The following is a 24,946-nucleotide window of genomic DNA, read 5'->3' as shown; positions in this document are numbered from 1 at the left end:
AGGGCACCATGAGGGACATGGTCGTAAGCCTTCTCCAGGTCCACAAAACACATGTAGACCAATCGGGCAAACTCCCATGCACCCTCCAGTACCCTTGCAAGGGTAAAGAGCTGGTCCAGTGTTCCACGACCAGGACGAAAACTGCATTGTTCCTCCTGAATCTGAGGTTCAAAGTTCAGGGGGGCTGAGATGTGTGATCCCCCTATAGTTGGAACACACTCTCCGGTCCCCCTTTTTAAAAAGGGGGGCCACCACCCCAGTCTGCCAATCCATAGGCACTGTCCCCGACCTCCACGCAATGTTGAAGAGGCGTATCAGCCAAGACAGCCCAACAACATCCAGTGCCTTCAGGAACTCAGGACGAATCTCATCCACCCCTGGAGCACAGCCACTGAGGAGCTTTTTAACCACCTCGGCAACCTCAGCCCCTGTGATAGGCAAGTCCTCCCAAGCAGCCTCAGACTCTGCGTCCTCCTCGGACAACATGAAGGTGGGATTGAGGAGATCCTCAAAGTATTCCTTCCACCATTGGATGATGTCCCCAGTTGAGGTCAACAACACTCCATCCTCGCTGTAAACAGTAGAGACAGAGCACTGTTTTCCTTTCCTGAGCCGCTGGACGGTTTGCCAGAATCTCTTTGAGGCCGACCGAAAGTCACTTTCCATGGCCTCTCTGAACTCCTCCCACACCAGAGTTTTTGCTTCAGTGACTGCCAGAGCCACATTCCACTTGGCCCGTCAGTATCTGTCAGCTGCCTCTGGAGACCCACAGGCTAACCAAGCCCGGTAGGACTCCTTCTTCAGCTTGATGGCTCCCCTCACCACAGGTGTCCACCAGCGGGTTCGGGGATTACCGCCATGACAGGCACCAACAACCTTGCAGCCACAGCTCTGCACGGCTGCCTCAGCAATGGAGGTGCGGAGCATGGTCCACTCAGAATCAATGTCCCCATCCTCTCCTGGTATGCAGTTGAAGCTGTGCCGGATGTGACAGTTGAAGATTTGACGGACGGGAGCCTCCACCAGACATTCCCAGCATACCCTCACTACTCGTTTGGGCCTGCCCGGTCTGTCCGGCCTCCTCCCCCGCCATCTGATCCAGCTCGCCACCAGGTAGTGACCAGTTGACAGCTCTGCTCCTCTCTTCACCCGAGTGTCCAAGACATACGGTCATAGATCAGATGAAATGACTACAAAGTCAATCATCGATCTGTGGCCTAGGGTGTCCTCATCCCACGTGCACTTATAGTCACCCTTATGCTCGAACATGGTGTTCGTTATGGCAAACCATGCATGGCACAAAAGTCCAACAACTGAACACCACTCGGATTCAGATCAGGTAGGCCGTTCCTCCCAATCACACCCCTCCAGGTCTCACTGTCATTGCCCATGTGAGCATTGAAGTCCCCCAGTAAAACAATGGAGTCCCCTCGTGGTGCACTGTCTAGCACCCCACTCAAGGACTCCAAGAAGGCCGGGTACTTTGAACTACCATTTGGCGCATAAGCACAAATGATAATCAGCAACCGTTCCCTGACCTGAAGGTGCAGGGAAACGACCCTCTCATTCACTGGGGAGAACTCCGATGTTAGCGCACCAAACTGGGGGGCTACCAATAGCCCCACCCCTGCCCGGCACCGCTCACCCTTGGCAACTCCAGCATAGAAGAGAGTTCAACCCATCTCCAGGAAATTGGTTCCAGAGCCCAAGCTATGCGTTGAGGTGAGCCCAACTATATCTAGTCAGTACCACTCAACCTCACGCACAAGCTCAGGCTCCTTTCCCACCAGAGAGGTGACATTCCATGTCCCAAAAGCCAGTTTTGTCAGCCAGGGATCAGTACACCAGGGTCTCTGCCTTTGGCTGTCACCCGATCCACAGGCGCCCCTAGGCGCAGGAAACACATGAATGTAATTGAAATCTACTAATTCTGCCAAGAAGAGTGGTCAAATATCCAACCAGAATTCTGTCAGAAGCTTGTTGATGGTTACCAAAAGCATCTGGTCAAGAAACCTGTTGAGGGACATTTCACCAAATATTAAGTGTGCTGTATGTATATTTTTGACCCTGTGTTGATTTCAGAAAAGCCAAAATAAATTAAAACTTGTGCATCAAAGTCTTATTTTTTTCTATTAAAGTTATATGTTGTACAACCATTCTGCCACAGAAAAAAAACAGTTCAGAGAAATCAGTGAAAGTCCAACACTGCCATGAAATTCATGTCCATGATGAGACTTATGTCCATGTATGTAAACTTCTGACCACAATTGTGTGTGTGTGTGTGTGTGTGTGTATATATATACATACACACAGGCGGCACGGTGGTGTAGTGGTTAGCGCTGTCGCCTCACAGCAAGAAGGTCCTGGGTTCGAGCCCCGGGGCCGGCGAGGGCCTTTCTGTGTGGAGTTTGCATGTTCTCCCCGTGTCCGCGTGGGTTTCCTCCGGGTGCTCCGGTTTCCCCCACAGTCCAAAGACATGCAGGTTAGGTTAACTGGTGACTCTAAATTGACCGTAGGTGTGAATGTGAGTGTGAATGGTTGTCTGTGTCTATGTGTCAGCCCTGTGATGACCTGGCGACTTGTCCAGGGTGTACCCCGCCTTTCGCCCGTAGTCAGCTGGGATAGGCTCCAGCTTGCCTGCGACCCTGTAGAAGGATAAAGCGGCTAGAGATAATGAGATGAGATGAGATAATGAGATGAGATATATACACACACACACACACTCCATCTTTATTTCTCTACTTGTTAACCATCAACTTGTCATGATTACTTGTGTAACCCTTTGAAAAATAGGCCATATAGTTCATTGATTCATAAATAGGGAATTAATAAATAGTTATATAATAGTTAATAAATAAATATAGAGAGTAAGTTCATTAAAAGAATAAATAGGATTTATAGGATTTGCCGGCTATAGCTAAGAGTTGGGTGTTAATATTTCAAGTGAAATTGAACTGTTGATTGTGTGGTCAATTGGACCACAACATATTGAGTGAGTGAGAAAAAGCTAAAGCTATTTTGTTTACAAATCCAACTTAAAGTGTACATATTTAAACTTTTTTCTAGTAAATAGTTACTATATTTTTATAATCCTTTTGTTGTCTCTGAATGGTTATTTGCATTGAAGCCTTGACATTTAGCTTGGGTTATCACCCCACACTTTGTAGGAGGTTATATGGTACTTAATATTTAAAGGTAAGTCAAAAGACATTTATTTAAAGAAGATTTAATGCTCATTAGTCCAAGTAGTCTTGCTATATTGTTGTTATTTCCAAAAACAGATGACAAAGTACAACATACATTAAAGGTAGAGATACCACTCTATTTAAAGAACTCAGGATAGCCACCCCTATTAATGCCTGCACAGCAAAGGGGCGCAACATCCACTATTTCTGATCTATTGACTGTCATTCTACTCCTTTTATTTATAAAGGAATTAGCACCTACCATCCAGTGAGCTCCGGCGAGGAGCTTTTCAAAGTTCTCATAGCCTAAGAAGGAAAAAAGATGGAAACCAAGTTTGAGTTTAATAAAACAATAATATATTAAACAGTGACTGTTGTGACTTACCAATGTGCAAAGCGATGGATAGTCCAATTGCAGACCATAGGGAGTAGCGCCCTCCAACCCACTAGAAAGCAGATGACCTTGTTAAAAATAACAATAAACTCCACTGTTCTGCATTTCTGAGATTTCACTTTTTCCAGCTTCCACCTACACGACATACTGTTCTTTAGTCTTGATCCTACATAAATAAACATTTGCTTATTGCATCAACAAAACTTTCTCAAAACGTTTTTTTGTTTTTATTTAGCAAATATTTCTACCTTGTACATTTTTCCATCTGTTTATCAGCAAGGATATATTTGGGATGAAGCTATGAGACTAATGTAACTAAATAATAATAATAATAATAATAATAATAATAATAATCTAATTCATCAAGCTTGCTTCGAAAGTCTACCAGGAACTGTTGGAACTAAGTAATGCTGAAATGTATTTGTTTTCATTTTTTGCCAGCTTGCTTCTATTTGAGCCTAACTTTCAGACAGGACATGTCCACACAGCTGAGACCTTGCACTTCAAATATCAACAATGTGACGAAAACCAGCCTACTGACCTTTGGTGCAACCCAACCATTGATTGACCTCTGCATAAGATAAGGTCACGCTGTATTTATAACATCAGCCAGAGCCATGAGGAAAGATTCCAATTACCGTGCAGCTGCCAGTGTACGGATCTAGACGCCTACTTCACAGGTCAAACGATCAGCTAATAATAGCCTTTGCATGAGCCTCTTTCAATAAGGCAGGCTCAAACACTCAGCTTAAAGATAGGGTCTCGTATACACACACATACACACACACTTACATCCCAGAACTCAAACATGTTCGTCGTGTCAATGCCGAAGTCCTTCACTTTGGGCTAGAGGACAAAAAGACAGAGATTACAACAAGGACACAGAAAACTTGAATATTAAATGTGAATAGTCATACCTCATTGGTAGACAGGGCAACAAAGTGCTTAGCAACAGCAGATTTCTGCAAGCGTGAAAGATAGAAAAAGTTCAAATATATAGTATGTTAAATTAGGATACGGTTTCTTCTGGTATCTACATAAATTTGACTATCAATTGTTCAGTTTCCAGACTCATGTCCACAAAGTGCACTCAGAGGACACAAATAATGAGGCTCAAAATTCATAGCAAGATTCCTCACATCTTTGGCAGCCTGCAGGAACCACTCCTTGGCCGACTCTGCATTAGTGATGGTCTCTTGAGTGGTGAAGGTCTGAAATGGACAGAAGAGACTTCAGGTAGATTCACAAAATACATTATTCAAGATGATTATTAGAAGAGTTGGTCAATCTCTGAAATAATGAATAAAACACTTTCGGTGTACTGTAATAGAAAAAATAATCAACAGTCAGTGCATTCTGAAGTGTTGTATTCCTCTAAACCGACATGCCAAAAAAATACATTATTTATTTATTAAAGAATAATGCCTCCTAGTTTTCATCCATTTATTGGTACTATTAGTGTTGTGAATAAGGGAACCGTCAGGGCCTTCTAGACCTTTAGAGAAGGCCCAGACATATCAGCATTTCAAATGTTATCTTTAATTTCTTTCATTCTTTAATTGCTTTCAATCTTTCATAATTTCATTATAATTATTCTCTTTTAATTCTAATTTGGCCCCATTTTCTGTCAAATTTGCTTCAGAAATGAGGGCGGCATGGTGGTGTAGTGGTTAGCGCTGTTGCCTCACAGCAAGAAGGTCCGGGTTTGAGCCCCGTGGCCGGCGAAGGCCTTTCTGTGTGGAGTTTGCATGTTCTCCCCGTGTCCATGTGGGTTTCCTCCGGGTGCTCCGGTTTCCCCCACAGTCCAAAGACATGCAGGATAGGTTAACGGGTGACTCTAAATTGACCGTAGGTGTGAATGTGAGTGTGAATGGTTGTCTGTGTCTATGTGTCAGCCCTGTGATGACCTGGCGACTTGTCCAGGGTGTACCCCGCCTTTCACCCATAGTCAGTTGGGATAGGCTCCAGCTTGCCTGCGACCCTGTAGAACAGGATAAAGCGGCTAGAGATAATGAGATGAGATGAGATCTTTCTTCTCCTGTTTAATCTGAAGTTTGATCTGAGCACCATTATCCTAACTGATGATACCTTTGAGGCGATGATGAAGAGTGTGGTCTCGGCGTTGAGCTCCGCCAGCGTCTTGGCGATGTGCGTGCCATCAATGTTCGACACAAACCAGACACGTGGTCCACCTTTGGAGTATGGCTTCAGCGCCTCAGTCACCATCAGGGGACCCTAAAGAGTGCAGGTGCCAACAATGAGCTTGTATATACAGTTGCAACCAGAAGTTTACATCCAGTTTAGAAAAAGACATAAAAAATGTTTCTCCATGTCTGACAGTAAAATTGAGGAAACTTTTCCTGTTTTAGATCAGTTAAGATCCCAAATTATTCTTATCTTTTTGTAAAATGTCAGAATAATCAGACAGATAATTTTTTAGAGAATTTTTAATTACTTTCATCAAAGTCAGAAGTTTACATACAATAAGTTGACTGTGACTGTAAACAGCTTGGAGCTTTCCACATGATGATGTTTTGGCATTAGAAGCTTCTGATAGGCTAATTGACATCATCTGAGTTAATTGGAGGCACACCTGCATCTGTGGATGTATTTTAAGGCACACCTTCAAACACAAAGGCCTCTTTGCATGACATCATGGGAGAATCAAAAGAAATCATCAGGAAAAGAATTGTGGATCTTCACAAGTCTGGTTCATCCTTGGGTATAATTTCCAGATGCCTGAAGGTCCCATGTTCATCTGTTCAAACACCAATAGGAGCACACAGCCATCATACCGCTCAGGAAGGAGATGGCTTCTGTGTCCCAGAGATGAATGTGCTTTGGTGCGAAATGTGCAAATGAACCCCAGAACAACAGTGAAAGACCTTGTAAAGACGCTGGCTGAAACTGGTAAGAGAGTATGATTATCCACAGTAAAACCAGTTCTTTACCGACATGAGCTGAAAGGCCGCTCAGCGAGGAGAAAGTCACTGCTCCAAAACCACCATAAAAAAGCCAGATTACGGTTTGCAGCTGCACATGGGGACAAAGATCTTCATTTCTGGAGACATGTCCTGTGGTCTGATGAAACAAAAATTGGTCATAATGATCATCGTTATGTTTGGAGGAGAAAGAGGGAAGCTTGCAGGCCTCAGAACCCCATCCCGACCAGGTGTGGCAGCATCATGTTGTGGGACTGGTGCACTTCACAAAATAGACGGCGTCGTGCGGAAAGAAAATTATGTGGATATATCGAAGCAACATCTCAAGACATCAGCCAAAAAGTTAAAGCTTGGGCGTGGATGAGTCTTACAAATGGACAATGACCCCAAGCATACCTCTAAATTAGTTGCAAAGTGGCTTAAGGACAACAGGTATTGGAGTGGCCATCGCAAAGCCCTGACCTCAATCTGATAAATTGTGGGTGGCACTGAAAAGACGTATGCAAGCAAGAAGGCCCACAAATCTGACTAAACGCCACCAGTTCTGTCAGGAGGAATGGGCCAAAATTCCAGCAAGATATTGTGAGAAACTTGTAGAAGGCGACCCAAAACGCTCAATCCAAGTTCAACAGTTCAAAGGCAATTCTACCAAATATGAATCAAGTGTACAAGTATGTAAAGTTTTGACTTTGATGAAAGTAATTAAAAATTCTCTGAAAAATGTTCTCTCTGATTATTCTGACATTTTACAAATTTAACCCTTTGATGCAAAACATGGGTCAAAAGTGACCCGGCTGAGTTTTTATCTTCTATATCTTTGCAATAAATTAATTCCATCATTCAGTATTCAAGGTATTCCTCAATTAACTTGTTTTTGATCATCATACATCCTTATTTTATTTTTTCTTTCTTACTTTTTGAATAAAAACCCTTTTTGTATCATCACTACCCTTCTAATGCACAACATGGGTCAAAAATGACCTGCATTCATTTTCCAGGTTATTTCATGTATGGTTGAGTGTTTCTATGATATACTTTTGAAGTAAATTAATTTTGTCATTTACTTTTCCAAATATGCAGTAAAATATCTTGTTTTTGTTTAGCACAAATCATCATTTTTATTTTTCCTTTCTTAAGTTATGAACAAGCACAGCTTTTGTAATTCTACATCAAGTTTACACACATGGGTCAGAAACGACCCGCATGCATTTACTCCAGCGTTTGGTGGGAACTGTGGATTGTGCTTGTGTCAGACATTTCACAGCTCAGCACAGCGCCCTTTGCCCATCTAATACATGGAAGTAATGTTTTTCAATTGTTCTCACATTACCTTAGAAAAAAATTGATTATGTTTAGGTTACCTTGAGAGTGAGTAGATTACTTGTCAGAAAGTTACAAGTAATTACTATTAGCTACCGAGCTGTTTACATATTCTACTTTAGTTAGCTAATTTTATTGTAGTTGGCTTAGCTAACTACATAGTTAATAAATAAATAACTGGCCCCATTCACTGCTAAAGTAATTACTTGAAACAAATTATTATTATAGTATTAAGACATTTAATTTTAAATCACACTTGGATGACCCATGTGTAGTAATATAAAAAGTATTTTTGTTCATAAAGTAGGAAAGAAAAAATTAAATTAATGATTTATGGTAATTAAAAACAAGATATTTAAAGAATACTTGGAATATTCAATCATAAAATAAATTGATTTCAAAAGATAGAGCAAAGGCGGCACGGTGGTGTAGTGGTTAGCGCTGTCGCCTCACAGCAAGAAGGTCCTGGGTTCGAGCCCCGGGGCCGGCGAGGGCCTTTCTGTGTGGAGTTTGCATGTTCTCCCCGTGTCTGCGTGGGTTTCCTCCGGGTGCTCCGGTTTCCCCCACAGTCCAAAGACATGCAGGTTAGGTTAACTGGTGACTCTAAATTGACCGTAGGTGTGAGTGTGAATGGTTGTCTGTGTTTATGTGTCAGCCCTGTGATGACCTGGCGACTTGTCCAGGGTGTACCCCGCCTTTCGCCCGTAGTCAGCTGGGATAGGCTCCAGCTTGCCTGCGACCCTGTAGAAGGATAAAGCGGCTAGAGATAATGAGATGAGATGAGATAGAGCAAAGAAAAACTCAGTCAGCATGAAATAACCTGGAAAATGAATGCGGGTCATTTTTGACCCATGTTGTGCATTAGAAGGGGTGTGCATATGTTTTGCATCAAAGGGTTAAAAAAAAACACTTTGGGGATCCTAACTGGCCTACAACAGGAAAAGTTTCCTTAATTTTACTGTCAGACATGGAGAAAAAAAAGTTTGTGTCTTTCTCTAAACTGTATGTAAACTTCTGGATGCAAGTGTAATACTAGAAATCATTTGAATCAGAAGTTAGAAAATAAAGTACACTCTGGGTAGAAGAGACCTTCCCAAGTTTACAGGTAGGAAATCCAAGTTGAGAGGACGTTTTCTGTGTTTTTTTTTTTTTTTACTCGTCTAAGAATGGCATTTCTGCGATACAGGTTTATTCATCCAACAAAAAATGCTAAATAGACCTTTAAGGCTTATTGGTTTAACCCAAAGACTTCATAAGAGAAGAGATAAGATTAGATATTCCTTTATTGAGCCCTATGAAGGGAAATTTAAGTGTTGTACCAACCTGTACCTGAAAAATCCTCCATCATCATGGAGACAAGATCATACACTTCTGTACTAGCTAGGTGAACTCATCCCTTGATTGATTGTGTTCGTCTTTTAGCTTGCTCAATTGATATTCCAAGCAGTTTTAATATTTTGATCCACGGCTCTCGATAAGGATTCCTGGTTGGTTTGGCAAACGTCATTTTTTTTCCTTTGTAATAGATGTATTCTCAGCTCTACATGCATGAGCAGTATATTTAAGGTATTGCGCATCAATGAAGCTGCTCACAGTTTGAGTAACAACAATCTTCCTGATTTGCTCGTTGTGGTACACATAGCTATAATCTACATCAGTACCTTCGTTTTCCTTTAGTATATTATTTCACGTCCAACCATTCGCCTCTCACCATGCTTCTCAAACACTGGGGCCAACATATTTCAAGCTTCCTCTTCTGTTCCTCAGTAGAGTACCATGCTTGTCCTGTACGTTAACCTTGAACACATGAAACTTTCTAATAGCTTCTGACGAGTCTGTATAGTTATGGTTTTATCAGTTAGGACATTACGGGTTTCAGTAAACTTTGCCGTTCTTTGTTCGATACGATAACTGGTGAAGCACACTGCTTTATCGTTACTGATTACTTGGCCAAGGTATGTAAATTGTTGAACATTCTCTATTGTTTCATCTTTAACACTAATTAGAGAATCTTTTCTAGCAAGTTCATCATTGTTAAACACCTGTGATTTGTTTTTTGGTGTTGGTTTTGTTTTTTGCTTTTCTTGAATGATGATGTTCTCAGTGTCAGGAACAGATTTGCAGAAGAGGACTACATCATCCAGGCAGCACGGTGGTGCAGTGGTTCGCACTGTCGCCTCACAGCAAGAAGGTCCTGGGTTCGAGCCCAGTGGCTGATGGGGGGGGCCTTTCTGTGTGGAGTTTGCATGTTCTCCCCATGTCTGCATGGGTTTCCTCCGGGTGCTCCAGTTTCCCCCACAGTCCAAAGACATGCAGGTTAGGCTAATTGGTGGCTCTAAATTGACTGTAGGTGTGAATGGGAGTGGTGACTGTACCTAGCCTCTCGCCCATAGTCAGCTGGGATAGGCTCCAGCTTGCCTGCAAGCCTGTACAGGATAAGCGGCTACAGATAATGGATGGATGGATGGATGGATGGATGGATGGACGGACTACATCATCCCCATAGAGTATCCATCTGATCATTTCTATTCCTCTCAGTTTTCCCTTTCCTCTCTGTTCTCTATTTGTACACCAGTGTGAGATCTCATCTCATCTCATCTCATTATCTCTAGCCGCTTTATCCTTCTACAGGGTCGCAGGCAAGCTGGAGCCTATCCCAGCTGACTACGGGTGAAAGGCGGGGTACACCCTGGACAAGTCGCCAGGTCATCACAGGGCTGACACATAGACACAGACAATCATTCACACTCACATTCACACCTACGGTCAATTTAGAGTCACCAGTTAACCTAACCTGCATGTCTTTGGACTGTGGGGGAAACCGGAGCACCCGGAGGAAACCCACGCGGACACGGGGAGAACATGCAAACTCCACACAGAAAGGCCCTCACCGGCCCCGGGGCTCGAACCCAGGACCTTCTTGCTGTGAGGCGACAGCGCTAACCACTACACCACCGTGCCGCCCCCCAGTGTGAGATATTGTATTCAAATGAAACACCCCAGCCACCTGGGTAGGCTTGATCAATCTCATGAGCAGTGAGTTTTAGTACAGAATCAAAGTAATAATTAAAGAGGCAGCAGCTCATGTACAGAGTAAAATATAGATAAATAGTAAAAAAAATAGAATAGAATGAAAATCGAACTAAATAAGGACAATTGCTCACAAAAGACAGCAACAAACAACAAGGATTGGGAGTGGCATAAACTAGTGGTGTAGAGCCATATAAAGTGATGCAATGAAGACAGGTAGCTGTAGGTGTGGTGGAACTGGAACAATAATCGTGCAACATGTGACAAGGTACATGATAATGGTGCAGATAAGAGTGAAAAAAATGATACATGATCACACATTTTTGCTAAATTATCACAAAAGGACAGAACAGGAAAAATGATGATAAAGAAAAAAGGATGATCAAGTTGACATATTGCATTTACCAGATCAGAGCCTCCGATGCCAATGTTCACCACATCAGTGATGGATTTCCCAGTGTAGCCTTTCCACTCTCCACTGCGGACTTTCTGCAACGAGACACGCAAACACAGGCTGAGACATTGTCCACATTGCATATGATTATAAATCAGCCAGCAACCTAAATCTAACTAACATTTACTATCCAGGTGAAACTGGTTTACAAATATTATATGCGATGTTCAGTTTAGCAGAAATTGCATAATGTAGCTAGAACTATATGGATGCTGTTGGATTGGATTGCATGATTTAATATTGCAACATCATCAAGACTGATGATTAGCCTCAATCTGAGTGCATGGACTACTTGGAAATGAAACCATCCCACATGACTGGAAGAAAGGGCTAATAATAAAGCTTCCAAAGAAAGGAAATTTGAAGGAATGCAAGAACTCAAGAGGTATCACATTATTGTCCATTGTAGGGAAGATACTTGGAAGAATTGTTATTGACAGGATATGGAATGGTGTTGACAATAGGTTAAGGAAAGAACAGGCTGGCTACAGAAGAGGAAGAGGAACTATAGAGCAAGTATTTATACTGAGAAACATCATAGAGCAAGTAAATGAATGGCAAGCAACTCTGTATGTAAATTTCATAGACTTTGAAAAGGCGTTTGATTCCGTTCATCGTGAAAGCTTGTGGGTAATAATGCAAAAGTATGGAATTCCAGAGAAGATTATACGCATTGTGAGGCTATTTTATGAAGATTTCCAATGTGCAGTTGAAGATCAGGGTGAAACTGGAGAGTGGTTTAATATCAAGACAGGAGTGAAACAAGGTTGCAATATGTCAGGTTTCATGTTTTTACTGGTCATGGACTGGATACTACGAAGAACGTTTGGAAAAGGTGAAAATGGAATAAGATGGAAATTTACAACCAGACTTGACGACCTAGACTTTGCGGATGATATAGCATTGCTTTCCTCCACTAAACATCACATTCAGGAGAAGACAGCAAGACTGGACGGTGAGGCCAGGCGAGTGGGATTAAGGATAAATTGGGACAAAACGAAGATGTTGAGGATAAACGCAAAGCAACATGGAAAGATTACAATCAGTGGAGAGGAGATCGAAGATGTCAGCGAATTTACTTACTTGGGAGCAAAAGTCTGCAGAGAGGGTGGGGGGATGAAGGATCTCAGAAATAGGTTATTGAAAGCAAGGAGTGCATACACTAGGCTGAAACGTATATGGAACTCAAAGAAGATCATGAGAAGAACAAAGATAAAACTCTACAAGTCGTTGGTACTTTCGGTTTTGTTGTACGGTTGTGAGACTTGGAAGATGAATAAGGAGGATCAAAAAATGTTAGACGTATTCCAACAGAAGCGCTTGAGAAGGATCCTGAAGATTCACCAGGAAGACTATGTGATGAACAAAGAGGTGCGGAGAAGAGCAGGCGTACAGCAAATTGAGCTGTGAAGTGAAGAGGAGGCCATGGAAAATGATTGGACACGTGTTCAGGCAGGATAGAGAGAACGACTGCAACGTAGCATTGACCTGGGCACCAGAAGGCAAAAGGAAACAGGGAAGACCAAAAACAACATGGCAAAGGACTGTGGAGAAGGAAAGAGGCGAGGCGGGGTGGAGGACCTGGGAGGAGGTGCGGTCAAAGGCAGCGAACAGGGAAAAGTGGAAAAGCGATGTGAAGGCCCTATGTGCCACCAGGCTTGAGGAGGACAGGTAACATGTGTTTCAGCTCTAATTCACAGTGCATCATACTCACGTGGCAAAACCCTTTCATCTTTTCAAGGACCTTGTTGACCTCGGGCATGACATCTTTCCCGTCCACTTTTATGGGAGTGTTAGAGCGGTTCCGCAGCGCAACATGGAGCACAGCACGACCCTGAACGCAAACCCAAACGGAGATTTTCTAGGACCATCATGCAGAACTACAGATGTTATTTTAGGTGTTTTTTTTTTTTTTTTACCCATTTGTAATATACAGTCCTGTGCAAAAGTCTTACACATGTAAAGAAATGCTGTAGACCAAAAAATGGCTTAAAAATAATGAAATGAAATGCTTCAACATTAAAAAAATACTATAAACAGTAAGCAGTAAGCCATAATAAATGAAACAAAGCCAATATTTAGTGTGAGACGACCCTTTGCTTCGTCTCAAGTACAGTGAGTGCAGTTTTATGCGGAAATGAGCTGCAGGTTTTACTGAGCATCTTACAGAACCAGCCACAGTTCTTCTGGACACTTTGACTGTCACACTCGCTTCTTAAAGGCGTCACGCAGTGGCGATAACAGTCGCATTATTCTGCACCAGAATGCTTTTGAGATTCGAAATAAATTGACCGTCGATTTTTCAAAAGCTTCCCGCGGTTGTAATCGGTCCTTATTTGGTTATGCCCATCACTTGAAATTTCCCGCGTTCGCAGCGCCCCCTCTCGGTCAATGGAACAGCTGCGTGACGTCATACCAGTAACCACTCGGTGCAGTTGCAATGACGGACACACCAGAAAATAGGAGCGATGCTGAGGAAATTAGCTTTGATTTTACCGATACAGAAGAAGAAAATGGCCCACAAGTAGAGATTTTGACAGCTGAATGTCCTGGTGGTATCCAGCCTTACAGATTTGAACCTGAGCGCTCATCTTCAGAAGAAAATGAGGACAGTTCTGAGGACGACAGAAACGAAGACAAGAATGAAGAAGACCGGCGACTTGAAGACTTGTTTTGGTTGGTTTCTCTGACTAAATCACTACTTGTGTGTATTTTTAAAGACCATTTTCACTTGAATTAGAATGCTGTGTGATTAATCTATGATTATGTGTAATACTGATAGCTGTAGGGGGTGAAAGTAGAGCTAGAAAGATTGAATTCTAGCAACTTGACAGCTTGCGATCTCGCGAAATGCAGTGGGCCTTCTGATACAGTAGACCCCTTGATATTCCAGTTTTCATCATTTTTCTTTTATTGCGGTTGATTTTAACTTGATATTCAGTATGTTATAGGCTGGGAGTATTGAGCTTTGTATTGTATTGTTTAGTAAACGTACAATCGTCAGTAATAAGTGATAATTATTAGTTAAAGGCAGCTCTGTGGCATAAATCTTTCAATTAATCTTCTGTCATCCATTTGCTAAAATTATGTGCCACATATGTTATCAAGACAACACTTCATGTGACAAAGAAAGATATGACAAATACATAAATGTATGAAAATCATTTTGTACAATTAATGATTGATACATAGAAACACTTAACATGTGTTTTTTAAAAAAATATTTTTTTTTCTATCAATACCTAGCCATGACCTTGAAATCAGATCCATTGATAACAACAGTCACAAATAGTGTTCAGTGTTCGTTGTTACAGCCAAACACAATACACCGATTAGGCATTTTGTATCACAGAATATTAATACATCATTTCATAGTGTTTTGAGTGTTCAAAACTATCCACAAACTGAATAAATCCACAAAATCCGCAATGTAAACAACTCTGGTAAACGCACGCTATAGAGAAAACATGGCGACAGGCCAGCATCACCCAAGGGAGGTTACTGGTATGACGTCACACATAAGTTGACCTAGTTAACGGCTGGCTGCCTAAATTTGGCTGTGCGCGTCAACTTTAAATGCTTGTAGCGGGCGCATCGTGACACTGAGATCGCGGGAAACCGAGGGGCTTGAATAACCCACCAAACCCGACATTTTGACACATGATATAGCCTGATTGCTGAAATTACCGCACGACGCCTTTAATTTTGCACCAAAACCCAGTAGCCTTCATTATGTTTTCTTTTTTTAGTCTGAAAAGTGCTTTCTTATGTCATATGCTGCTCAGATGCAAACTTTTTTTTCTGTAGCATTTAATTTTGTGCTGGAAAACGAACGAACGTTTGGAACTTTAAAATGTTTTTTATGCTGACTCGATAATGTAGAAGTCATAAACTAGAAATTTATAACAAAGTTTGTATGGGGAAAAAATATCAGGGGGGCTAAGACTTTTGCACAGTATTGTATGTTAGCTTCATATGATGTGTCTGATTGTATTCTTGTGTTCAGGGGGGAAAAATCTATATACTAAACTATACAGCGCAGAGATTCTGCTTTCCAAATAAAGAATAATTTCTCATCAGAAATGCACGAGCCATGATTTAAACCTCAGTGAAGTTGATCTTCTCGCCGGAGAACATCCTATCACGTGCAGCCTCCACTCCCCTGGACTTCGCCTGAAAGCAAACAAACAAAAACATATAAGGAAGATTCTTTTTTTTTCATACAAACTTGCAAGATCAAGCTCTAAACCCTGAGCCAGTCACAAGAAATTTGGATATAGAACTGTATCTGCACGTTGTTTTGATGATCCTATGCCATTATCATACTGTAGGTTGAAGTAATGATTTATTAGATCTCATCATTACCAGCTCAATCAACATCTTCATAACGTCCTCATTGATGAGATTCTTGGAGTAATCCAGAAGAATGTCACCATCATCGGTTTTCAGTGTTAGGCTGTTTAAGCAGACGGAAAACAGTGACAGGACAAAAGTAGTTTTCAAAAAGTGCAGGACATGGACATTTAGGGTCATTCATTTGCAGAAATGTTTAAACAAATTTCTGGATCATTTCAATCTTTTCATTCAGGCTCCCCAGTGGTCCGCCTTCATTTTGGGATCCTGTGCAGTCACAACCACGATCTCCTTCATTTATGAAGGTAATAAACTAATTATTCTCATCTCATTATCTCTAGCCGCTTTAATCTGTTCTACAGGGTCGCAGGCAAGCTGGAGCCTATCCCAGCTGACTACGGGCGAAAGGTGGGGTACATCCTGGACAAGTCGCCAGGTCATCACAGGGCTGACACATAAACACAGACAACCATTCACACCTACGGTCAATTTAGAGTCACCAGTTAACCTAACCTGCATGTCTTTGGACTGTGGGGGAAACCGGAGCACCCGGAGGAAACCCACGCGGACACGGGGAGAACATGCAAGCTCCGCACAGAAAGGCCCTCGCCGGCCACGGGGCTCGAACCCAGGACCTTCTTGCTGTGAGGCGACAGCGCTAACCACTACACCACCGTGCTGCCCTAAACTAATTATTGTTTGAAAAAAAAAGATAAATTACCAAGATTATGCCCACGTTTTTTTTTCTTCAATATTCAATCATAATATTACTGTAGATTTTAACGTTTCTCATAATCAAGCAGCACACACTCACCGGCCACTTTAATAGGAATGTGTTCTTGATTCTAAGATCCCACCCGCTCACCACGGTTGTAAAGAGTTCCTATGAGTTCCTATATCCTTCCTTCCTGGCAAAAAAAGATCGAACCAATCTGTCCATTTCCTTCTGACCTGTCTTATCAACAAGGTGTTTGTTTCCACCCACAGAACTGTCGCTCACTCACTCGATGTTTTTTGTTTTTCACACCATTCTGTCTGTGTAAACTCTGCAGACTGTTGTTTGTGTGTGAAAACCCCAGGAGATCAGCAGTTTCTGAAATACCCAAACCATCTGGCTCAAACCAACACCCATGCCACAGTTAAAGAAAGTCACACTTTGAGATCACAATTTTTTCCCATTCTGATGTTTGAACATTGTAAACATTCATAAACTGAAGCTCTTGATTTGTATCTGCATGATCTGATGCATCGCGCTGCTGTCAAGGGATTGGCTGATTAGAGAACTGCATAAAACAGCAGGTGGATGTATGGATGGATGTTCCTCATAAAGTGGCCGGTGATAATGGATAGTTTGTGCAGCATGCATTGCAGTGTTATTTATTAATATCACAATATCAGTTATCCTGCAAAGATAACAGATGACAGATATAATAATGTAGCTTCTCGAGCTCTTTAAGGTGCATGATGTGATTATTTTTGTACACTTCGGTTATTTTGATGTTGAAGAGCTGAAAACTTCTGCAGGATCATTTACCTGAACTTGCTGAACCTCTGCTTGTCAGCCTCGAACATCTGCCTCATGTTGAGGCTCTGAGAGTTGGCTGTGTACCATTGCTGCAGTTTCTGGAAGTTTGGGTCGCTGCTGAGTCCCATGCTGAGCGCTGTGACCGTGTGTGTGTGTGCGCGTGCCTGCCCCGGAGTAACACACTGGCACTGGAGAGCCTCACAAGGACAATATGAGGAGAGGAGGGGTAGGGCAGGGGGTGTCTAGTGACATCACGACAGGGTCCGGAAGTAAACTCCCAATGAGATGAAGGTACTGGTACTCAAAAGCGTATTTATCTCATGAGCTGTTTTATTTTCTCTCATTGTATAAGTTTATCATATGAGTTAATGTGAATCTGAGGAAAAATATATAGATTTAAAAACATATACAGTGTCTTGCAAAAGTATTCATCCCCTTTGGTGTTTGTCCTGTTTTGTTGCATTACAAGCTGGAATTAAAATGGATTTTTGGAGGGTTAGCACCATTTGATTTACACAACATGCCTACCACTTTAAAGGTGAAATTTGTTGTTTTATTGTGACACAAATAATAATTACGATGAAAAAAATAGAAATCTGGAGTGCACATAGGTATTCACCACCCCCCAAGTCAATATTTTGTAGAGCCACCTTTTGCTGCAATTCCAGCTGCAAGTCTCTTGGGGTATGTCTCTATTAGCTTAGCACATCTAGCCACTGAGATTTTTGCCCATTCCTCAAGGCAAAACTGCTCCAATTCCTTCAAGTTAGATGGGTTGCGTTGGTGTACAGCAATCTTCAAGTTATGCCACAGATTCTCAATTGGATTGAGGTCTGGGCTTTGACTAGGCCATTCCAAGACATTTAAATGTTTCCCTTTAAACCACTCCAGTGTATCTTTAGTAGTATGTTTAGGGTCATTGTCCTTCTGGAACGTGAACCTTTGTCCCAGTCTCAAACCTCGGGCTGACTGAAACAGGTTTTCCTCCAGAATTGCCCTGTATTTCGTGCCATCCATCTTTCCTTCAGTCCTGACCAGCTTTCCTGTCCCTGCAGATGAAAAACATCCCCACAGCATGATGCTGCCACCACCATGCTTCACTGTAGGAATGGTGTTCTCAGGGTGATGGGTTTGCACCACACATGAAGTTTCCTATGATGGCCAAAAAGATCAATTTTAGTCTCATTTGACCAGAGAATCTTCTTCCATGTATTTGGGGAGTCTGCCACATGCTGTTGGGCAAACTCCAAATGTGTTTTCTTAAGCAATGGCTTTTTTCTGGCCACTCTTCCATAAAATCCCACTCTATGGAGTGTATGGCTTAAAGTGGTCCTATGGACAGATGCTCCCATCTCTGCTGTGGATCTTTGCAGCTCCTTCAGTGTTATCTTTAATGTCTTTGTTGCATCTCTGATTAATGCCCTCCTTGCCCGGTCTGTGAGTTTTGATGGGCGGGGCCTTCTCTTGTCAGGTTTGTAGTGGTGCCATATTCTTTCCATTTTGCTATAATGGATTTAATGGAGCTCCCTGGGATATTCAAAGTTTGGAATTTTTTTTTATAACCCAACCCTGATCTATACTTCTCCACAACTTTGTCTCTGACCTGTTTGGAGGCTCCTTCGTTTTCATGTTACTTGTTTAGTAGTGTTGCAGAGTCAGGGTCCTTCCAGAACAGGTTGATTTATACAGACATCATGTGACAGATCATGTGACACTTTGATTGCACACGGGTGGATCTTAATCAACTAATTATGTGAATTATGAAGTGAATTGGTTGGACCAGCTCTTATTTAGGGGTTTCATATGAAAGGGGGTGAATACTTATGCACACTCCAGATTTCTGTTTTTTTCATCTTAATTATTGTTTGTGTCACAATAAAACAACAATTTGCACATTTAAAGTGGTCGGCATGTTGTGTAAATCAAATGGTGCTAACCCTCCAAAAATCCATTTTAATTCCAGCTTGTAATGCGACAAAACAGGACAAACAAGGAGGATGAATACTTTTGCAAGACACTGTAGCTCTTTCTGCAGGTCATAACAAAGACATTAGAGGGGAAAAAACTTGTTACAACCAACAATCTAACCGTTATAATGTTGTTATAATTATATTATGGGCCTAATTCCATACACTTTGACATGAGATGTACAGTACAGTCAGGTCTATAAGTATTTGGACAGTGACACAATTTTCATAGTTTTGCTTCTTTACACCACAACAATGGATGTGAAATGACACAATTAAATATATTTTTTGGGGGGGCTTTTGGGCGGCATAGTGGTTAGCGCTGTCGTCTCACAGCAAGAAGGTCCTGGGTTCGAGCCCCGGGGCCGGCGAGGGCCTTTCTGTGCGGAGTTTGCATGTTCTCCCCGTGGGTTTCCTCCGGGTGCTCCGGTTTCCCCCACAGTCCAAAGACATGCAAGTTAGGTTAACTGGTGACTCTAAATTGACCGTAGGTGTGAATGTGAGTGGTTGTCTGTGTCTATGTGTCAGCCCTGTGATGACCTGGCGACTTGTCCAGGGTGTACCCCGCCTTTCGCCCGTAGTCAGCTGGGATAGGCTCCAGCTTGCCTGTGACCTTGTAGAAGGATAAAGCAGCTAGAGATGATGAGATGGGGGGCTTTTTTTCACCTTTATTATTGGATAGGACAGTGTAGAGACAGGAAACGAGCAGGAGAGAGAGACGGGGAGGGATCGGGAAATGACCTCGGGCCGGAATCGAACCCGGGTCCCTGGATTTATGGTATGGCGCCTTATCCACCTGAGCCACGATGCCCCTGAAATGACACAATTAAGATGTGCATCAGGTAATTTTATAAACTAACATAATCATAAATAAAAGGGTTATTTTTAATATTTGGATGCAGATCTGGTGGCACGGTGGTTCGAACAGTTTGAACTTTGCGGCTGACTTTGTGTGGAGTTCTCCCTGTGCTTGCATGGGTTTCCTCTGGGTGTCTCTGGTTTCCTCCCACAGTCCAAAGAAATGTAGATTAGGTCAACTGGCTATTCTAAATTGCCCGTAGGTGTGAATGTGAGTGTGAATGGTTGTTCGTCTCTGTGTTTGCCCTGTGATAGATTGGAGACTCCGCCTCTTGTCTGAAGTTACCTGGGATTGGCTTCAACTCCACCCCCTGATAGATAAGGGGTATAGATCAGGGGTTCTCAACCTTTTCTGCTTTAAGGCCCACCTATTCATACTTGTAACGAGTCGGGGCCCATTAAAAAAGACCCTCAATTATTTTTGGTTCATCTATTCTATTAGAATCTAATAATCTATTATAATGGGATACAACATCACTCCCTGTTATAGATGGGAGTCCAGGAATGAAATGAATGCAATAAAAGCAAACTGTTTTTAGTAGGTATTATATTTAAAACTGTATGAATGTGCCAGAAAGAAAAATTTACTAGCTAAATTTGACATCAGTTGAATAAATTTTGATCCTATTGTAGCCGTAACTAAATACAAAGACAATAGTTATGCAGACTATTAATTAACTTAATGTGAGGATAATTAACAGATAATCAACAGATTTTAAGGTTTTTTAAAGATTGTGTATATTTTTAGTCTTTTGTATTTGTAATTATTTGTATCTGTACATGCACGACACCACCAGCTCTACTGATCAACTTATCATGTTTTAAATAAAGTCATTCATTCATTCATTCATTATGAGTTGGAAAATTATCCATCCGTTGAGTTCCCCGACATCTCAAACTACCTGGTGCTGCAGATATCGTTCTACACAGGGACACAGATGAAAACCTGAAAGAGCATGGAGGAGTACAACTTTTTATATGTGGCTGGGTTAAAGATCTGGGGATCAGGACACTATAAGATAAATTCTGTATTGTTTTTTTCCCTGGTAAGGAGGAATTTCTGGGCTTTTATACGTGTCTTTGCAATGGTTGCTAAGACGCTACAAGTTTTAGTATCAGGTGTAAACAAACAACTGCTCGATCCCAATCCTCCCTGCTCTTCTCTTCCAGCAGGCATCACAGATCCATATATAGTAATTTACCCACAAACATATTTATTTCTTCAGCACCCTGCGCTCTCTGTGTGTGTGTGTGTGTGTGTGTGTGTGTGTGTGCGCATGCACGCACGTGCAGGTTAAATGTGACAAAATAAAGGCTTGTTCTTCTTAATTTATCCACAAATGTATATATTCCACTTGAAAAATATATGGCAAACCAGCTACCGGATTTGGGACACTACAACATCCTGAACTATTTAGTATTTGCCTTCAAACTTGAAAAAATTTCACGGCCCACTAGATGGCACAGTGGGCCAAGGCCTAGTGGTTGAGAAACACTGGTATAGATAATGGATGAATGGATGGATGCAGAGCCTTTGCAGTCAGTGATCACCTGAAGTCTGGAACCCGTGGACATCACGAAATGCTGAGTTTCCTCTTTTGAGATACTTTGCCAGGCCTTAAGTCAGCTGCCTTCAGTTCTTGCTTGTTGGTGGGTCTTTCTGCCTTGAGTTTTGTTTTCGGTAAGTGTACAGTGGTGTTTGAAAGTTTGTGAACCCTTTAGAATTTTCTATATTTCTGCATAAATATGACCTAAAACATCATCAGATTTTCACACAAGTCCTAAAAGTAGATAAAGAGAACCCAGTTAAACAAATGAGACAAAAATATTATACTTGGTCATTTATTTATTGAGGAAAATTATATAATATTACATATCTGTGAGTGGCAAAAGTATGTGAGCCTCTAGGATTAGCAGTTAATTTGAAGGTGAAATTAGAGTCAAGTGTTTTCAATCAATGGGATGACAATCAGGTGTGAGTGGGCACCCTGTTTTATTTAAAGAACAGAGATCTATCAAAGTCTGATCTTCACAACACGTTTGTGCAAGTGTATCATGGCACAAACAAAGGAGATTCCTGAGCACCTCAGAAAAAGCGTTGTTGATGCTCATCAGGCTGGAAAAGGTTACAAAACCATTTCTAAAGAGTTTGGACTCCACCAATCCACAATCAGACAGATTGTGTACAAATGGAGGAAATTCAAGACCACTGTTACCCTCCCCAGGAGTGGTCGACCAACAAAGATCACTCCAAGAGCAAGGCGTGTAATAGTCGGCCAGGTCACAAAGGACCTGAGGGTAACTTCTAAGCAACTGAAGGCCTCTCTCACATTGGCTAATGTTAATGTTCATGAGTCCACCATCAGGAGAACACTGAACAACAATGGTTTGCATGGCAGGGTTGCAAGGAGAAAGCAACTGCTCTCCAAAAAGAACATTGCTGCTCGTCTGCAGTTTGCTAAAGATCACGTGGACAAGCCAGAAGGCTATTGGAAAAATGTTTTGTGGACGGATGAGACCAAAATAGAACTTTTTGGTTTAAATGAGAAGCGTTTATAAGTGTGCATGCGCCAGCTCATGTGCAGCCTGCAACAAATGCTCCTGATCCTTTTTCTCTATTTTTTTCAACTTATCTTGTTTTTTTTTTTACTGTTACCATAACACTGTAATCAAGCCACTATGAGGGTTGCAAGAGTTTTGGTGTTTTTGCTCGCAGTCGCAAAACTTTTTTTCAGTGCAGCCACGCAACAACTCCACGCCGCCCACATTGTTTACACCAGGGATCAGCTGATCAAACTGAAGCCGGCCACTCTAGCGACAAGACTGGAAGAGATCCCTGTGGAAATTTGGCGGAAAACACACAGAGGATGCAGAAGAAATAAGAAGCTATGGAGGAAGAGGGTGGCTTTGAGACAACGGAAGCTTATTGAAATATCTTATAAGCTGTTTCTCCCCTCTATCATCATGGGGAACGTGAGGTCCCTCAGGAATAAAGTGGACGAGCTGACGGCACTGGCCCAGAGTCAGACAGAGTATCGGGAGTGCAGTTTAATGTGCTTCGTGGAGACATGGCTGCACCGGGATGTTCCTGATGACAATGCTACAATCAAGGGCTTCCACACGGTGCATGCAGACAGAGACTGCGCCAGGAGCAGTAAGTGCAAAGGGGGAGGGCTTGCCGTTCTTGTGAACAACCGGTGGTGTAACCCAGCTCACATCACCGTGAAGGAGCGCATCTGCAGCCCGGATGTTGAACCGTGTGCTGTCAGACTTCGTCCATGTTATCTGCCCAGGGAGTTTTCCAATGTTATCATGGTGGCTGTTTATGTTCCCCCCTCTGCAAACCCACACACTGCTTGTGATACTATTCACTCTGCAATAGACCGGCTACAGACTCAACACCCGAGTGCATTCATTGCTATCTCAGGTGACTTTAATCATGTTAATTTGGACAAAACACTTTCCACTTTCATCCAATTTGTGAACTGTCCTACCAGAGAGGGAAGAACAATAGACCTGCTGTATGCTAATGTTAAAGAGGCTTACAGCTCTTCCCCCCTCCCCCCACTGGGCAGGTCAGACCACAACCTGATTCACCTCTCCCCCTGCTATGTGCCTCTGGTGAAGAGACTGCCCACCACATCAAAGATAGTGAGGAGATGGACAGACGAGGCCAATGAGACACTGCAGGGATGCTTCGAGGTAACAGACTGGCAGACACTGTGTGAGCCCCGCAGAGACGACATTGATGGGCTCACAGAGTGCATCACGGGATACATCAACTTCTGTCTGGACACCATTGTCCCAGCTAGGACTGTCAGCTGTTACCCCAACAACAAGCCGTGGGTAACAAAGGACATCAAAGCCCTCTTAAATGAGAAGAAGAGGGCTTTCAGAGCCGGCAACAAGGAGGAGGTGCGAGGAGTACAGCGTGAACTGCGAGCAACGATCAGGGAGGCCAAGGATAAGTACAGGAGGAAGTTGGAGTGGAAACTCCAACAGAACAACATGAGAGAGGTGTGGAATGGAATGAAGACCATCACTGGTTACAAGCCAACCAACAGTGAAGGAGTGGATGGCAATGTGGAAAGGGCGAATGAGCTGAATATCTACTTTAACAGATTTGATGGCGTGACCCCAACCCACCACCACCAATCTTCTGCGGGATGGCTACAACCACACACTTTACATTCTCTCCCCTCCCCCACCTCTTCTTGCCCAACCTCATCCCCATTTCATGACTTTGCTTGCACCTCCTCAACAGACCCCCTGGCTGAGCAGACCCTCCAAGAAACACCTTCATCCCTCCCCCACCCATCACCCCCACACTGATCATCAGTGAGGAGCAAGTGAGAAGACAGCTGAAGAGACTCCATGCAGGAAAATCAGCAGGCCCGGATGGTGTTAGCCCCAGGGCCCTGAAGACCTGTGCCCTTCAGCTAAGTGGAGTACTTCAACATGTCGTCAACATGAGCCTGGGTCTTCAGAGGGTCCCCGTGCTGTGGAAGATGTCATGCCTTGTCCCTGTACCGAAGAAGCCGCATCCCAGCGACCTCAAAGACTACAGGCCCGTGGCATTGACATCACACATTACAGTATGAAGACCCTGAAGAGACTCATCCTGGAGCAGATCCGGCCTATGGTCCAACCACTTCTTGACCCCCTTCAGTTTGCCTACCAGCCCCGTCTTGGAGTAGAGGACGCAATCATCTACCTGCTCAACAAAGTCTACGGACACCTGGACAAGCCAGCCAACACTGTGAGGATCATGTTTTTTTATTTCTCCAGTGCTTTTGACACCATCCAGCCGGCTCTGCTGGGTGAGAAGTTGACAGCGATGCAGGTGGATGCCCCACTGGTGTCCTGGATTGTAGATTTGACTGGCAGACCACAGTACGGGCGCTTGCAAGGCTGTGTG

General features: G+C 42.8%; 1 protein-coding gene across 1 annotated transcript in view; it reads right to left on the bottom strand.

Annotated features, from left to right (window-relative positions):
• gpib (glucose-6-phosphate isomerase b) overlaps positions 1–17,385 on the bottom strand; it is a 38,586-nt gene extending 21,201 nt beyond the window's left edge. Inside the window, exons 1-11 of the mRNA XM_060923000.1 lie at positions 17,213–17,385; positions 15,691–15,781; positions 15,430–15,498; positions 13,040–13,159; positions 11,277–11,360; positions 5,668–5,814; positions 4,719–4,790; positions 4,497–4,541; positions 4,372–4,425; positions 3,571–3,631; positions 3,448–3,491 (exon numbers count right to left, since the gene is read on the bottom strand). Coding sequence (XP_060778983.1) covers positions 3,448–3,491; positions 3,571–3,631; positions 4,372–4,425; positions 4,497–4,541; positions 4,719–4,790; positions 5,668–5,814; positions 11,277–11,360; positions 13,040–13,159; positions 15,430–15,498; positions 15,691–15,781; positions 17,213–17,331 — 906 coding nt within the window. The 5' untranslated portion in view covers positions 17,332–17,385. The remainder of the gene's footprint in view (positions 1–3,447; positions 3,492–3,570; positions 3,632–4,371; positions 4,426–4,496; positions 4,542–4,718; positions 4,791–5,667; positions 5,815–11,276; positions 11,361–13,039; positions 13,160–15,429; positions 15,499–15,690; positions 15,782–17,212) is intronic.
• Between the last annotated feature and the right edge of the window lie 7,561 nt (positions 17,386–24,946).

The sequence above is a fragment of the Neoarius graeffei genome, chromosome 6 (genome assembly GCF_027579695.1).
Source record: "Neoarius graeffei isolate fNeoGra1 chromosome 6, fNeoGra1.pri, whole genome shotgun sequence".
Taxonomy (NCBI): domain Eukaryota; kingdom Metazoa; phylum Chordata; class Actinopteri; order Siluriformes; family Ariidae; genus Neoarius; species Neoarius graeffei.
Note: the sequence above shows the minus strand (reverse complement) of the source record. Positions and strands in the feature narration are given on the sequence as shown.